At 45.0% G+C, this 15,927-nt stretch overlaps 1 protein-coding gene across 2 annotated transcripts in view; it reads right to left on the bottom strand.

Moving 5' to 3' along the window:
• bcl9l (bcl9 like) overlaps nt 1-15,927 on the bottom strand; it is a 107,796-nt gene that overhangs the window by 41,343 nt on the left and 50,526 nt on the right. For both annotated transcript variants that reach the window (XM_060847095.1, XM_060847096.1), the window contains exons 2-3: nt 2,292-2,414; nt 835-1,151 (exon numbers count right to left, since the gene is read on the bottom strand). In XM_060847095.1, the coding sequence (XP_060703078.1) occupies nt 835-1,139 (305 nt within the window). In that variant the 5' untranslated portion in view covers nt 1,140-1,151; nt 2,292-2,414. The remainder of the gene's footprint in view (nt 1-834; nt 1,152-2,291; nt 2,415-15,927) is intronic.

Raw genomic sequence — 15,927 nt, 5'->3', positions numbered from 1 at the left:
TGCCAACCAGATATCCTAACCTAACCTACTTCTATTTGCCAGCATTTGGCCCATATCTATCTAAACCCTTCCTATTCATATACCCATCCAGATGCCTTTGGCTCGGCGGTTAGCACTGCTGCCTCACAGCACCAGGGACCTGGGTTCGACCCCAGCCTCGGTGACTGTCTGTGTGGAGTTTTTGCACATTCTCTCTGTGTCTGTGTGGGTTTCCTTCAGGTGCTCCGGTTTCCTCCCACAATCCAAAGACCTTCAGGTAAGGGTGGATTGGTCGTGCTAAATTCAGGGATATATAGATTCGGTGCATTAGTCAGGAGAAATATAGGGTAACGGGCCTGGGTGGGATACTCACCGGAGAGGCAGTGTGGACTTGTTGGGCTGAAGGGCCTGTTTCCACACTGTAGGAATTTGAATTCTAATTCTAGATGTTGTAATTGTACCAGTCTCTACCGCTTCCTCAGGCAGCTCATTCCATACACACACCACCCTCTGCATGAAAAAGTTATCCCTTAGATCCCTTTTAAATCTTTTCCCTCTCATCTTAAACCTCTGCCCTCTAGTTTTCAGCCCCTCTCTATAGTTCAAACCCTCCAACTGACGACGTCCTTGTAAAACTTCTCTGAACCATTTCAAGTTTCACAACATCCTCTGACAATCTCTTTCATCAAGTTACCAAACCTATTCTGAAATCTTGCAAAATGGCGGTTAAACGTAAGAAGCCATCAGAGATTTGAATTACCAGTGGAGCCAACAAATAGAAACACATCTGCAAAAGACTGCGAGACTTGCGAGGCAATTCCTCTGAACATTTACCTCCAGAAATGAACGAATTACCTTTGAGTGTCCGTGAGTGGGGGGCTCTTCAGACCCCTGGGCCTGGAGCAGCCAGAGTGAAGTGGGCCTGGACTGTGAGACAGCATTCCCGGAGAACCAGGGCTCTTTAACTGCTTGTTGGGGCTGGAAGTTTTCTGCGCTCGGCCTGGCTTCTGTGAGCCAGCCAACATTTTATTGTCCGTCAGCCGACTCCGCTCCTTCTTGTTCTTCTTCTGACAAACAAACTGCTCGAGAACGGGGAGCTCCTGTGTCACGGGAAGTATCTGCTGGGAGTCAGACTGCTCTTGTTGCCGGTACTCTCTCATCTCCTGAGCTCACTGGGACAGTGGGAGGAAGAAATTCAGTCAGTCAGTCACTTCTCAACCAAAATCACCTGAAACCACAAATATAAAATACAGCCAGCTGTCCGTTTAATGTTCAGGATCTTGGGTATTCCTAATCCACCCGACATTCGCATAGCCACTGACCGACTGACAGTGAATTACTCAGGCTCACTGTTTTCCAGTGTCAGCCATCTCTCAGTCAATCGCTTTCACTTCCAAGTTAGAAGGATGTCTGTTCAAATTCCCTGCTGAGACCCAGAGCACTAATGATGGCTGCTGTGACAATGGAGGCCTGAGGGAGTGCCACATTGTCTGTGCTGACGGTGATGTTAGACCAAGGGGATGTGCGTGCTCCCTCAGATGCAGCTGAAGCATAACACACCAATGATTTTGAAAAAAAACAGCAAGTTCTGTTACCCGAAGGTGATCCCGCAATCAAACTCATCCCGCTGTCTGCGGGCACTTACTGTGCACAGATTCAGTGTGTAATAGTGTCAACACTCCACTTACTGGCTGCACTGCACTCTGAGCTTGTGAAAGATGCTATATTAATGCAAGTCGTATAAAGCAAGGTTTTTAGTATACTTTTCCTGCATTAATATACTACACCCTTCCAGGTAAGATTAGATCTTCACTTTCTGAAATTGAAGTGATTTCTCCATCTCTCCAAACACCACCTGTTTCAATGCCCTGGCACTAAGTGATCAATTCAGAATCACTAGTTCATTCCCTGCCTCTCTGCCCAGCCCTATCCTACTGCCCCTCTCTGTCCCTGATCACACCACCTCATCTCCATCCTTCCCCACCCCCCCACCCCCTACATCCCTCCCCGTTGCACCATGTTCAATGTGACATTAATCACCACTACTGTCTCAAAAACTAACTGCTCCCTAAAATCCCAATTCCATCCCAAAGCCAACAGCTGCTGGCTCCATACTCCCTCACCTGAATGTAAAAGCTAGGTTCTGACTCACACAAAGCTGAGTTAAAGTCACCTTTCAGGGCTCCCACAGTGTTATTGTGAAGGCTGTCCCATTGGAACTAGTCCCAGGTTGGACTAACTGTCCCAGCTCAGCTGATCGCGTTTCTCCAGATCCTTAATTAGATTAACTTTAATCTATTTAAAATCCTTACTGAAGATTCTCCAATCAGGTAGCTTCTTATACAGTTGGAGAGCAAGCTGTAGCCAATGGGATGGGCTGATAGTAAAACATTCTGGTTCCTTTTCGCAGTTTGTTGTTTTAAAGTTTCAATGATCTGTTAGAGAAACCAGAAACAGAAATGAATGAGCATCGCTGTTTACCGAGACACAGGCCGCATGCAGCACTCAGCTACTAGAGGGAGCCTCTGAGTCAGGTATACATCACAGCATTAACCCCTCAATATTAACCCCCAAACGTTAGCCTCCCAATATGTGCTACCAATGTTAGCCCCAGCCCCATGTATCCACCATCGCTTCGCCACCAGCACCTCCCCCACCTTGTGCAGGTTTAATGGGGTGGATTTGCAGAGGATGAATCTAATTTTTTTTAAATTTCCAAAACTAGGAGTTAGGGAGAGGCGATGACATAAGGGTATTGTCATTTCAGTAGTGATCCTGAGGCCCAGCTGATGTTCTGGGGACCCAGGTTCAAACCCCACACCGGAAGATGGTGGAATTTGAATTTGATGAAAATCTAGAATCATAAAACATTAAATACTGAAAGTGTCATCATAAAAACCCACCTGGTTCACTACTGTGCCTTGGGTAATAAACTGCCTGACTCCACACCCACGTGATTCACTCCTAACAGCTCTCTGCAATGACTTAGCCATTCAGCTCTACTCTCTATTAAATCCCTTCGGGAACTTGTATCCAGAGTCTGGGATAAACTTTACTTGGGAAGGGGAGTTAACATTCTCTTGAGTGCTGCCTGATGCGACTAACTCTTGACGGGATCAGCAGCATTTGATTCATTCAAAAGCTGGTAAATGATCAGGGACAACCCTGTCCCACACAGAGTGCATAAACAACCCCTCCCCAGAGGAACCTGCACTCATCATTCTCACCATCTGTCCATAACAAACCAGGCAAGTGGTTGGATCGCTCGTATAATCAGTGGCCAGGGTGTGCTGACACTTTCGTCTTAATACTGAGGGGGTGAGGGGAGAGAGAGACAGAGAGAGACAGAGAGATTTAGGTCATGAATTTCATTTCTGTTATTTCACGGGACTGTATGTTTTACATTCACACTAGCTCAAATGGAGTCAGGAACAGAGATAGTGTACAGTCATAAATTATCAGGATATCCCAGGAATATTAAACTTCAGCTAAGAAAATTCCCAGGACAGACAGCAAGTTTTGGTATCTTGCTATGTGAAACCATTCCTTCAGAAATGTATGACTACATTTGAATTATATTTAACGTGCTTTGGGACAGTCTGTGGCGCTATATAAATGCATATCTTCCATTCATTAGTGGCACACCTTTGATCCTGGGTTCCTGCCTGTCAGATTCCACTGATCCCAAATGCAATGGAAAACATTTCCACAGCATCATTCTTAGCAGCTCTTTCCACAGTTAGACACAGAGCCACCAACTCCATATGTTCAAACTGACAGCAATAAAGAGTAGACCATTTAAATATGCAGGCTCCAATCTATACAACGTAATGTATATTGTAGTCATGGACTCTCACTGGGGTTTGGGGTCCACGCACACACACACACTGACTCTCACTGGGGTACAGGGTCCCACACACACTGACTTTCACTGGGATATGGGGGTCCCACACACACTGACTCTCACTGGGGTATGGGGCTCCCACATACACACTGACTCTCACTGGGGTAGTGTCCCACACACACACTGACTCACACTGGGGTACAGGGCCCACACACACACTGATTCTCACTGGGATACGGGGCTCCCACACACTGAGTCTCACTGGGGTACGGGTTTTCTCTCTCTCACACACACACACAGACACACACAGACTCTCACTGGGTATGGGGCTCTCCCACACACCCATCTGACGGTCTCTGGGGCATGGTGTCCACAAGTTCTTTTGAGGAGAGGGGTGCAATGTTTGTTTCTGTGGTTGATGTTGTGGCCCAGCCCAGTTTGCGGGAGTCAATGTGGCTTCTTGCTCTGTTGTTTGAGATTAGATTTTTAAAAAGCAGGAAATTTGCTGTACAAAATATTTACCATATTGAGTTATAGAAGAAGCCACAAAGGCAGGCTAAGAGAGAGAGAGAGAGAGAGAGGACCATGCCCCTCCCCCACTCAGGGCCAGTTCAGTCAGGCTGAGACACTCACACACTCACAGGAATTTTGATGTAAATTTTCACTCAGCCACCAGTCATTATTTACAGCTGGAATCTCAGTCTATTCCAGAAACCCTGTGAGAAAGCTCCAATCACAAGATTCCTGTGTAATTTCAAACAGCCTCCATTTATTCAGCAGGGAAACTGTTAAATTATCAGTGAGGGGCCCAGGGAGAGGGACAGAGTGAGACAGCGAGCAGGAGAGAAAGAGAGCCGGGGGGGGGGGTGGTGGGGAGGCGTGAGAGAGAGAAGGGAGAGGGAATAAGGAACCAGAGAGGAAGGGGTGGGGGGGGAGAAGGACAGAGATCGAGAGGGAGGGAAAGGGGAGACAGGGAGAGGGAGATAGATAGAGAGGGTGGGAGACATAGGACGGGAGGCCAGCGGAGGGAGAGGGACGGACCAGGTGGTAGAAAGATATGAACGAAAATACCAAAGCAGAAAGGTAGACAATCACGAGATGAAAAGGAGATTCAGTGAAGCAATACAGCCAATCGGACAGCAGATGTCAAATCTGAGACCGAATGTTAAATGAAAAAGCACTACGAGGTTAAATTCCTAAAGCTGCTGCTGTCAAAGTGAAGCCCAATCCTTCAGGCCCAGGCTTGTAGAGGCCTCCTCACTCTGACTGCACCTATTCCAGAGCTAGCGATATTACCTCACTGCAACAGGGTGAAAGGTGACAGGGAACTGCAATCTGCTGTTCACACTGGTCAAGAATAATGTTGTCCTGTTACACCGACCCCCTCCTCAAACAGGGTGGAATAGCACAAGGGGCAACAAGAGGGGGAGACAGAAGGCTGAGGATTCAAAAACAGGGAGCATGGGGGGGGGGTACAGGAGGGGTGAGAGGTTGGAGGGATAGAAACCCCTACAGTGCAGAGGTCATTCAGCCCATTAAGTCTGCACTGACACTCCAAAGAGTATCCCATCCAGACCCATCACCCTTTCCCTATAACCCCGGACTTTCCATGACTAATCCACCCTAACCTGCACATTTTTGGACTGTGGGAGGAAACCGGAGCACCCGGAGAAAACCCACGCAGACACGGGGAGAATGTGCAAATTCCGCACAGACAGTTGGCAGAGGCTGGAATTGAACCCAGGTCCCTGGCGCTGACAGGCAGCAGAGCTGAGCACTGAACGACTGAACTGCCCATATAGAGGGGGGAGTGACAGGGAGAGAGGGTTGGGGTAGAGGGCAAGAGGCTGAAAACCGAAACAGTTAGAATCGTTTGCCACTATTAACCACAGATGCCAGAAGAGGTTAGCAAACATTCGATCAAGACCAAAGTTGACATGGGAGATAGTGCAAACATCTTAGCAATCTGAATCACAAAGAATATGTATCGATATCATTGGAAGTCAATAACACAACCCACAACAGCAAAATGACTGCATTATAATAGGACATTCATGTCTTCCATTAGTGCATTGATGATGAGATATTCCAATGATAACAATGCATGGAAACCACAAGCATTATACCTGGTGGACACAAATGTACCAACAATAGTACGTGCAGAACTCAACACTGTGACCATTAATAAAATCAAAGAGATACCGATCGGAGCTGAAGACATTAAGAATACCTGCACTGGGAGATCCAGAAGCTGCAACAAATCTACAACAGACAGTTTGGAAGGAAACATCTACGGTAATGCTGCATTGCACCTCTGAGAAGATTTAGTTCCACCATCCAACCCTTCCACAGACCACACACAAGAGACATTATAAAACATTATTGTATTATCTGTCGTGTACATCAGCACACAGGCTGGTGACGGTTACTGTGCATGCTGAAGAAACCTAGCACCATCGGGGAGCATGCTTGATGCAAATGTCTAAATCTTCCTCGAAAGAGATGGCGTACAAAATTCCAACATTAAAAGAAGTGAATCCCAATTTTACAGCAGCTCAACTTGTTATCGAGGTGGATGCCAAGCACGGACATTAGTTGTTTCACGTGATGTAGGAAAGCTCAATAAATTACAACTTTCAAAACATTGTGTGGAAGATGTTGGCTTTCAGAAAATACAAGGCTGTCACAGTCAGTGAGGATGTGTCCCAGTAGCATGTGGACAGAATTACAGACAGTATTCCTGAAAAAGTGTCTGTATTGCTGTTGATATTACAGGGATGAGCAATACCAAAAGTACAGCATGACTGAAATCTCCATTCACTGATGGCATGTCTTCTCATGCAGGTGTGTGTGAATAGCAGTTTTTGTCTCTATCTGTTCAGGTTAAGGAGAACCATCCCAACCCCGGCAATCATGGAGCTGTGTAACAACTACGCCCCTACCCCCAAGGTCAAACAAAATCTGCAGAAATATCTTGGACACTTTAACTTCCTTCAGCAAATATACCAAACATTTGTGACAAAGCATCATCACAAAGAAAACACTTAAGGTAAAATACTCCATTGGAACAGTAAGAGGACCATCAACATATGTTTCAGTCACTCAAATAAGCATCAACAGAAACTTATAAACTACAGTACCACAGCCCACCAAAGACCATGATGGTGGGAGTTGGTATGTCTCAGAAACAGCTAGAGTGTGCATCCTGCAAGTTGACAAACCAGTTACATTTGGATTCAAAAGTCTATTGCAACTGTAATACAAATGGGAGTGAGATTGGACACTACGGAGGCACTGATCATAATCTTTCAGTCTCCCCTACACTCAGAGTGGTACCAAAGAACTGGAAAATTGCAAACATTAATCCTTTGCTCAAAGCAAACAAGTGATAAAGCAATTTCAGACAGTAATTTTACTGTTACTGATGAGGATATTTAGAGAGATAATTATTCAGGATAGAATAATAGTCACATGGAAACATTGAGTTACTGTGGAAGAATCAGTACAGATTTGTTTCTAGAAAATCAGGTCTAATTAATTTCCTAGAGTTTTTGATAAGGGTAATGCTCTTGAAGTGGTGTACATGGCCTTCCAAAAGGTATTTGAAACACATGGACTTGTGAGGAAAGTGATAATTCAGGGAATAAAAGGTCAGTAACAACATGGTTACAAAAGTGGCCATGAAAACTGGGAGTAATGGTTAATGGATATTTCTTACCTTGACATGGTGGGGTGGGGGGAGGTTGGGGGGAGACGGCGGGGGGAAGGTATGTGTGCTTTCCAGGGGTCAGTAATTAGGACCTGTGCTTTTTGTGATATATAGTCATTATTTAATCTTTGCTATGCAGGGGGCATATTCAAAGTTGCAGATGACACAAAACTTGGGAAAATTGCAAACTGGGACAACAATAGTGTAGAACATCAAAAGGAACATTGATAAGAATGGGCAGATTGGTGGCAGATGAAGTTCAATGTGAAGATGTGTGAGGTGATACACATTAGGAGAGAGAGCATGGACAGATGGTATAAACTAAAAAGGTACTGTTCGAAAGGGTCTGCTGCAGCAGAGGAACCTAGGAGCATATGTAAATGAGTCATTAAGGATGACAGGACAAGTAGAGAGGGCTGTTAATAAAAGCAATAAAGCACCTAGCAGCTGGTAGTCAGGTGTATCGATGAAGGTAGTGCAGCGGATGTAGTTTATATGGATTTCAGCAAACTCTATGACAAGGTCCCAAATGATGAAGGAGGTAAAAGCTCCAGGATCCAGGATAACTTAGCAAGTTGGATCAATAACTGACTTAGTGACAGGAGGCAGAGGGTGGTGGGAGAAAACAGCTTTTGTGTCTAGGGGCCAGTGTCCAGCGATGTACCACCGGGATTGGTGTTGGGTCCCTTACTGCTCGTGATATGTATAAACAACATGGATGAAAATGTGGAGTGGTTGGGGGGGGGGGGGGGGGGGGGGGGGAGGCAGATAAGTAGGTTTGCAGGTGACACGAACAGTGGAAGGGTGATTAGGATCGAGGAAGGAGGTCTACGGTTACAGGAAGATATAAATTGGTCAGATGAGCAGATCACTGGAAGGTGGAATTTAATCCTGAAAAAAAGAGACCGGGAATGCAATTTGGAAGAAGTAACCTGACGAAGTAGTACTCAATAAATGGTAGGAGACTCGGAAGCTCAGAGGAAAAGCGGGAATATGGAATGTTTGTCCACAGATCCCTGAAGGTGGTAGGGCAGGTTGTTAAGGAAGCATACAGGATATTTATTTTTCTCAACTGTGGGGCAGATAATAAGAGCAGGGAGGTTACATTGGAGCAAAAATGATTCTGAAGGAGGGTCAAAGGACCTGCAACATTAGCTCTGCTTTCTTTCTGATATTTTAAAGTGAAGAGAGGTTTGGATGGAATTTGAGGAAAAGGATTTCCATTTAGAGGGCGGTAGGAATCTGGAATGCACTGCCTGGAAGGACAGTAGAGGCAAGAAACCATAACCTTTAAGATCCATCTACCAGGCCCACTGTCAAGGAAAGGCCACCAGCATTCTCAAAGATCCAGCCCACCCTGGCAATGCTTTTCTACAACCTCTTACATCAGGGAGAAGGTACAGAAACCTGAACACACACATCAGCCGATTTCTTAACAGTTTCCACCTACTGTTGTTAGAATACTGAATGGAATCAAACTCTTAGCATTCGCCTGTATCGGTGTTTTTGTTTTGCCACTGTTTACCTATTATTTACTTACCTTTGCTACTTAACTCTTATGATCTGCCTGTGTTGCTCACAAGACAAAGCTTTTCACTGTGCCTCAGTACACGTGACAATAAATTCAATTCAAAATCCATGTGGACAAACATCTGAAATGTCATAATATTCAAAGCTGTGGGCCAAATGCTGGATAGTAGATTTAATGTAGATATGTGAGTGCACACTCAATGGGCTGAAGGGCCTTTCGTGTGCTGTATGGTTCTTAGACTCTCTTCTCAGTTTCATTAACCATGGCATAAAGTACAGGAGCAAGGAATTTCGTGAACTTTTATAAATCACGGGTTAGACCTCAGCTGGAGTCTGGTCTACAATTCTCCGCATCACACGGGAAAGAATTTCTCAGTGGAGAACAGATTTAAGAGAATAGCTGTAGGGATGAAACAGACCATGTTCTGAGGAAGGACTGGAGAAGTTGGGAATATTTCCCTCGAAGAGGAAAATGCTGTCGGACGATCTGACAGAGGCTTTCAAAATCACAAGGAGTCTGGACTAAGTAAACAGTGAGAAACCGTCCCCACCCATGAAAGTATTTAGAACAAGAGCATACAGTTTTAACGAGTTTTAACATGTTGCAAAAGAACCAAATGCAAAGAGAAATAAACCTTTTCCATACAGCAAATAGTTAGGGTCTGAAATGTACTGCCTGGAAGTATGGTGGAAGCAGGTTCAATGGAAATACTCAATCAAATCTAAATCTCAATAAAGAGGATCATGGAGGATTATTTAAACTGAAGCAAGGTGCCTGAAGTTGGCATGAAGTCAAAAGACTCAGAGCCAGTGCAGACACAATGGGCTGAATGGCCTCCTGCACTGTAACAATTCAGAGACTTCATTATTCTGACATCAAGCTTGAAGTACTCACTCCAGCATTAAGAGTCAGAAAATTCCATATATTTTGTACAGTAAGCAATTCACAAACCACTGGAAATTATCTGAGGCAAATGCCTCACAAATGCCCCACCTCAATCACCATGACTTCTTGTAAAAGTACAGGGTTACAACTTCTGTACAAATCTTCACCAGCTGGATTCACACGGAAGTGGCAGGTGAGGCTAATCCTGCCAAACCATCACCTGGCCAAGGTCTCAGAAACACAGGACAAATTCTCGTAAAACAAAGGAGAATTAAAGCTGGAACCTGACTGTCTTGCAGCTGTGGAACCTCCTAATTTATCTGTAAGGGAGAAGGTCAGGGTCATGTGTCCTAGCCAAGGAACCAGGTTACCTCTCTGAGTTGAGTCAGAGTCATACAGCCACAGAAACAGGCCCTTCAGCCCAACTTGTTCATGCTGACCAGGTTTCCTTAACTGAACTCGTTCCATTTGGCTCATATCGCTCTAAACCTTTCCTATCCATGTACTGTCCTGATGGCTTTTAAATGTTGTTATTGTACCTGCCTCGACCACTTTGTCCGGCAGCTCATTCCATACACACACCAACCTCTGAGTGAAAAAAACTGCCTTTCAGGTCCCTTTTAAATCTTTCCCCTCTCACCTTAAACCTGTGAAAGTTACACAATCAAAATGAGCAACATTGAAAAGAAACAGAAGCCAATACAATACTCCAACTGTGTATAGAAAACAAACACAAAGATACATTCGGATAATGACGGTGTGGAAACTTTCATGACAACAATCGACACATTCATAACACGTAAATCTCCAAGACACCTACAAAGGTGAGGACATCAGAGATGAAGTTTACATCTTTGTAATGCTGTACCATCATAAGATCCAAGAGGATTGTCAAATTGTTTAAATGTCCTACACACTCACTCAAACGCAAACATTTCAATTTGTTTCTGCACAAATAGTTCTTTGGTACTCTACTATGAATGTATCTTCACTCTTTGTGCATGTCATTCTATCCTGGGTAAAAAAAAGGGGGATGTTGTATTGTTGCTTCAAGAGCTGTGTCCTGGGTATGCTGATGAGCCAAGGATCAAATTGCCGTGTGAGTCCAGCAGAGAGTTTGCTAGAAAGAGGGGCCGTAAGTAATTATCTGTCACCGTCCATACGAACACCACGGACAACTACCCTGTCAAATTGTTGAATTTTTTATGCTTCAAATGAGATTGCCTTTTATTTGCAAACTTTGGGAATAGAGACCCAGCGAACAAACTCTTTCATCAGAGGAATCAGTCCCAGTAAAAACTTAATTAAAGTCCATCCTTCTTCAAGTGCATCTGATGCGGTCTCACCCTGGCTCTATAGAACTGCATCAAAACCTTTGTGATCTGTAATTCTCCAAAACCTTTGTAACAAGGCCATCATTCTGTCAGGGAGGAGAAAGTGAGGTCTGCAGATGCTGGAGATCAGAGCTGAAAATGTGGTGCTGGTTAAAGCGCAGCAGGTCAGGCAGCATCCAAGGAACAGGAAATTCGATGTTTCGGGCATAAGCCCTTTATCATTCTGTCAGCTTTCTGAACTGCTTGCATGTTAACTTCATGTGATTTATGTATAATGACATTTAAGTCCCTTTAAGCATCAAACTCTTCCAATTAATCCTAATTTTATTAAAAATTACTTGAGATATAGTGTCTGAAATAGGCCATTTGGCCCAATAAGTACATGCTGGTGTTTGTCCACTCAAACGTTTTCCCAGCTTTCCTACTTTAACTCCATCACCATGTATCCTCTATCCCCTTCTCCCTTGGTCACTTAGTTGCTTTCCCTTAAATGCATCTAAGCTTTTGCTTCACCAAATAGATACATACGCAGGATTAAGGGAAGGGGCATGAGGTTTAGACGAGATATGAGAAAGATTTTTTCCCCCATCCAGAGGGTGATGGGAATCTGGAACTCTGTCTCGGGGTGGAGGAGGGGACAGTAGAGGCAGAAACCCTCACAACATTTCAGAAGTATTGCAATGGGAGAAAGTGAGGACTGCAGATTCTGACGATCAGAGTCAAAACATGTGGCGCTTGAAAAGTACAGCTGTTCAGACAGCATCCGAGGAGCAGGAGAGTGAGTCAACGTTTCAGGCATAAGCTCTTCATCAGGAATGCGTTGACTAGCTTATGCACGAAACATCGACTCTCCTACTTCTTGGATACTGCCCGAACAGCTGTGCTTTTCCAGAAGTCGAGACATTCAAGGCTATTGGATAAGAATAGTTAGATGCTTTTTTTTAAAACAGCACAAACTAGAGAGGCCAAAAGGCCTTTCTCTGTGCTGTAGGTCCATACAACTCTAAGACAATTCATCCCATTAATGTGGATAACTTCACATTTCTGTTTCAGTGCTATTAATCTGTTGTTCACACAGTCTAAATCCTTCTTGCTGCTTCCTTGTGTCAGTGAGATACAGTGTCTGTGGCTTCACCACTACTACGGCACACTGCACTGTGCTGCTGAGGAAGATCAGAAACTGCTCCCTGACGTCTGGTCCACCTTCAAATTCAATCCTGGTCTGAATCGAGCATGTTCTGTGTACTGACTCTGATCAGCTCTCTACCACCAGCTCTCCTTAACTGCTTTGTGAGGAATCAGTCAGGAATTGTTCACATTTTACTGAACCCAGTACAGAAACAGACCTTTCAGCAGGACTGGTCTGGGCTGATATCTCTGCTGCACAAGGCTCTTCCTGAACCCACTCTGTCACATCCCACCAGCAAATCTCTCTATTCCTTTATCCCTCATCTGTTATCCAGGTTTCCCCTTTCAACTTATGATAGTATTCACCTCTGATTGTTCCCTGTGGACTCAAGCTGGTGATGTTACACTGATGGTGTGGTGTGTCCGCTGTCAGACTCCACAGGAAACAGTATTCTGTCTCTCAGCTCAGTTTGAAATCCTAGGAGGAGAAAGTGAGGACTTGCAGCTGCTGGAGATCAGAGTTGAGAGTGTGGTGCTGGAAAAGCACAGCAGGTCAGGTATCATCCAAGGAGCGGGAGAATCAATGTTTCGGGGATAAGCCCTTCATCAGGAATCCTAGGAGTCACGGTCTTCTTGATGTCCAACCATGGCATTGAGCCACAGAGGGCTCCCATTCGATCCCAGGGGAATGACGACATAGGGTCACAAAGGTCAACATATGGCACCTGGGGTCAGGTCAACACTTCCACTCTGATAAAGACTGCTCCCTTTTCCTAGTGCCCTCATTCAGAATGTCCACATCCCGGAAACACCTGCTCTGACAAAGTGGGTTAAACACATGTGAGTTCAAACAGCAGCCAGTGATTTCCCACCAGTACTGTACCATTATACAGTGAAAGACCTGTACCTCACGGGAAAACAGAGACAGCACAGCGCAGACACATGGGTCAAATGGACTCCCGCATCACATCTGTACCCACAGGCAAAGTACTCTTCAGACACAAACTAAGTTTACTGCAACAATCTATAGAATGATCCTGCATGTTTGGAGCTTTCACAGCCAGGAGTGTACAGTAGAGAGTTTGTGATAGTTTTGAAAACCTTCAGTCCCTCAGTCTCCAGAAGATAATAACACTATTCAATCAGCCACCATCAGGAGGTGCCCAAGAGCAGGTTGGAGTGACCTGGCATTCATGATGGAAAATCAATTAGCGAAAGTGAGGTCTGCAGATTCTGGAGATTAGAGTCGAGAGTGTGGTGCTGGGAAAGGGCTTTTGCCCGAAACATCGATTCTCCTGCTCCTCAGATGCTGCCTGACCTGCTGTGCTTTTCCAGCACCACGTTCTCGACTCTGATGGAAAATGCCTGCCGTGTGTGAGGTTAGCTCCTGAAATCCCCCCAGAAGGAGGGGAAACAGGCACCCCCCTCAAGCACCCCCACCAACCTCCGCCTAAAACCTGGGGAGGGGAGGCAGGCAAAGGTCCCGCTGCTTCCAACCCAGAACAATGTGGTGCGTTGCTGTAGCAACAAGTTTCAGAGAAGGTGCCACAGCAGTCTGAAAACTATACATTAAATTATACTATACATTAAACTACACATTCAATTATGCTGAAGCCAAAGAGATAATTGCTCCCAACTGCCAGCCTTTGTGACAACGGATCTTATTCTAGAAACAGCAAGTGTCCATTAAAATGCTTCCTCTTCCCTCTGGGCACCATTTCAGATTCAAATTAATTCTATCCTTTCTTAAGTGGGCAAGACTGAGAAACAACACAGTGAGCCAGCCAGTACCTTATCTACAAACATCTATAAAACATTGAGCTGAAAGCACAACACACCCAAAGACACAGTCATGAATTCCTGCTGTTCTCAACTGACTCCCAAACCTGTAACGCAAGTTTCTCTTCCTCCCTCTTTCCTTCACTCTCTGCCTCTCTGTCTCCTTCACACACCCCCCCCCACACACACAAGTGTCAACTATACCAGAGGCCGGTTACTCCCAACAAAGGAATTCTTTTCCATGTGCTATTCCGGTGGTTGGACAGTGACCTCGCATTCCAGTGAAACAGCCCCTTCCTCTCAGTCAGGTGCCAGTTGCTTTCGAATGAAGTTTTTGCAGCAGTTTCTGTACAAGACAGTTGTGAGTCACTTGGGACAACATGACACAACAGGGCGGGACACAGCTTTAAGCTTGGGTTACCTGGCGACACACACACACTGCACTCTTTCCCTCATTCATATGCTCTGCTCACAAACTCCTCACTCTCTCTCTTCCTAGCCCCGTTTCACCATCTCCCTCTTTACTTCCCATGACCCTCCCTCTGTCCCACTGCTTGTTTCCTTTCCCCCCACTCTGCCGACACCCCAATAAAAACTCTGGCCTGAGCTTAAACCATTCAAGATCAATGGAATGTCAATAAAATGGAAACAAGCGAGGGAAAGTTCTAGCACACACCGAAAGGGAGAGAGAGAACACAACAGACAGAGAGAGAATTAGAGAGTGGGAAGAGACAGAGAGGAAGGGGGAGGGAAAGAGCAGGGTACAGCTGCAGCATCTCCACACCCCACAAAGCAGCAGCATGTCTCGTAGTCTCTATTCCTGTGTCATAGTTACCCCTGTCCATGCACTTCCCCAGCTTTTCAGACTCAGCATTGACTGCATTAGTTTCACATTGGATTATCTTTGGTCCATTTTTCAGACACTGGTAATTCTACTACTTCTACCTGCATTTCCTCTCAACACAGCTTTTACATCTTTACCCCCACTCCCACCCTCCTTCATGTTGAACCATTAAACCTTTTATCACTTAATCACTCACACCTTCCACCCTACCACAAACCTCTGTGTTTGTTTAAATCCTGTTACACCTTTCACATTTCAGAGTTTGTATATGTTTCCAGAGGAGGCAGTAGTATAGCGATAATGCCACAGGACGAATAATCCAGAACCCCAGGTTAATGTTCTGAGGACATGGGTTCAAATCTCACCATGGCAGATGGTCAAATTTAAATTGACCAAAGAAAAATCTGGAATAAAAACCTAGTCTAATGGAGGAAGCCATATAACCACTGTCACAAACTCATCTGGTTCATTAATGTCTTTTAGAGAAGGAAATCTACCATCTTTACCTGGTCTGGCCTACACGTGTCTCCAGACCCACAGCAAAAGGGTTGATTCTTAATTGTCCTCTGGGCAATAAATAGCGGTTGGGAAAGGCTTCTCTAGATGGTGATTGTCTGAATTTGTCAGAATTTATCAGCACTCACAAAAACAGACAGAATTGGAAGCCACCTTGGAGCATGGGCTGGAAGCTTATGGGAGGTAGGAAGCAGAGAATTTCAATAAAGGGGTACACACTCTGACTGGTGGGATGGAACTATGGTGTCCCCCAGGAATATGTACAGGTGCTTCAGTTCTTCAGCTTATTTATCAAGGACTTGGATGAAGGAATAGAGATTTGCACATCCAAGTTTGTAGGTGTGAGCAGGAGTTAGAACGGGATATCAATAGATCAAT

The sequence above is a fragment of the Hemiscyllium ocellatum genome, chromosome 29 (assembly GCF_020745735.1).
Source record: "Hemiscyllium ocellatum isolate sHemOce1 chromosome 29, sHemOce1.pat.X.cur, whole genome shotgun sequence".
In the NCBI taxonomy this organism is placed as follows: Eukaryota; Metazoa; Chordata; class Chondrichthyes; order Orectolobiformes; family Hemiscylliidae; genus Hemiscyllium; species Hemiscyllium ocellatum.
Note: the sequence above shows the minus strand (reverse complement) of the source record. Positions and strands in the feature narration are given on the sequence as shown.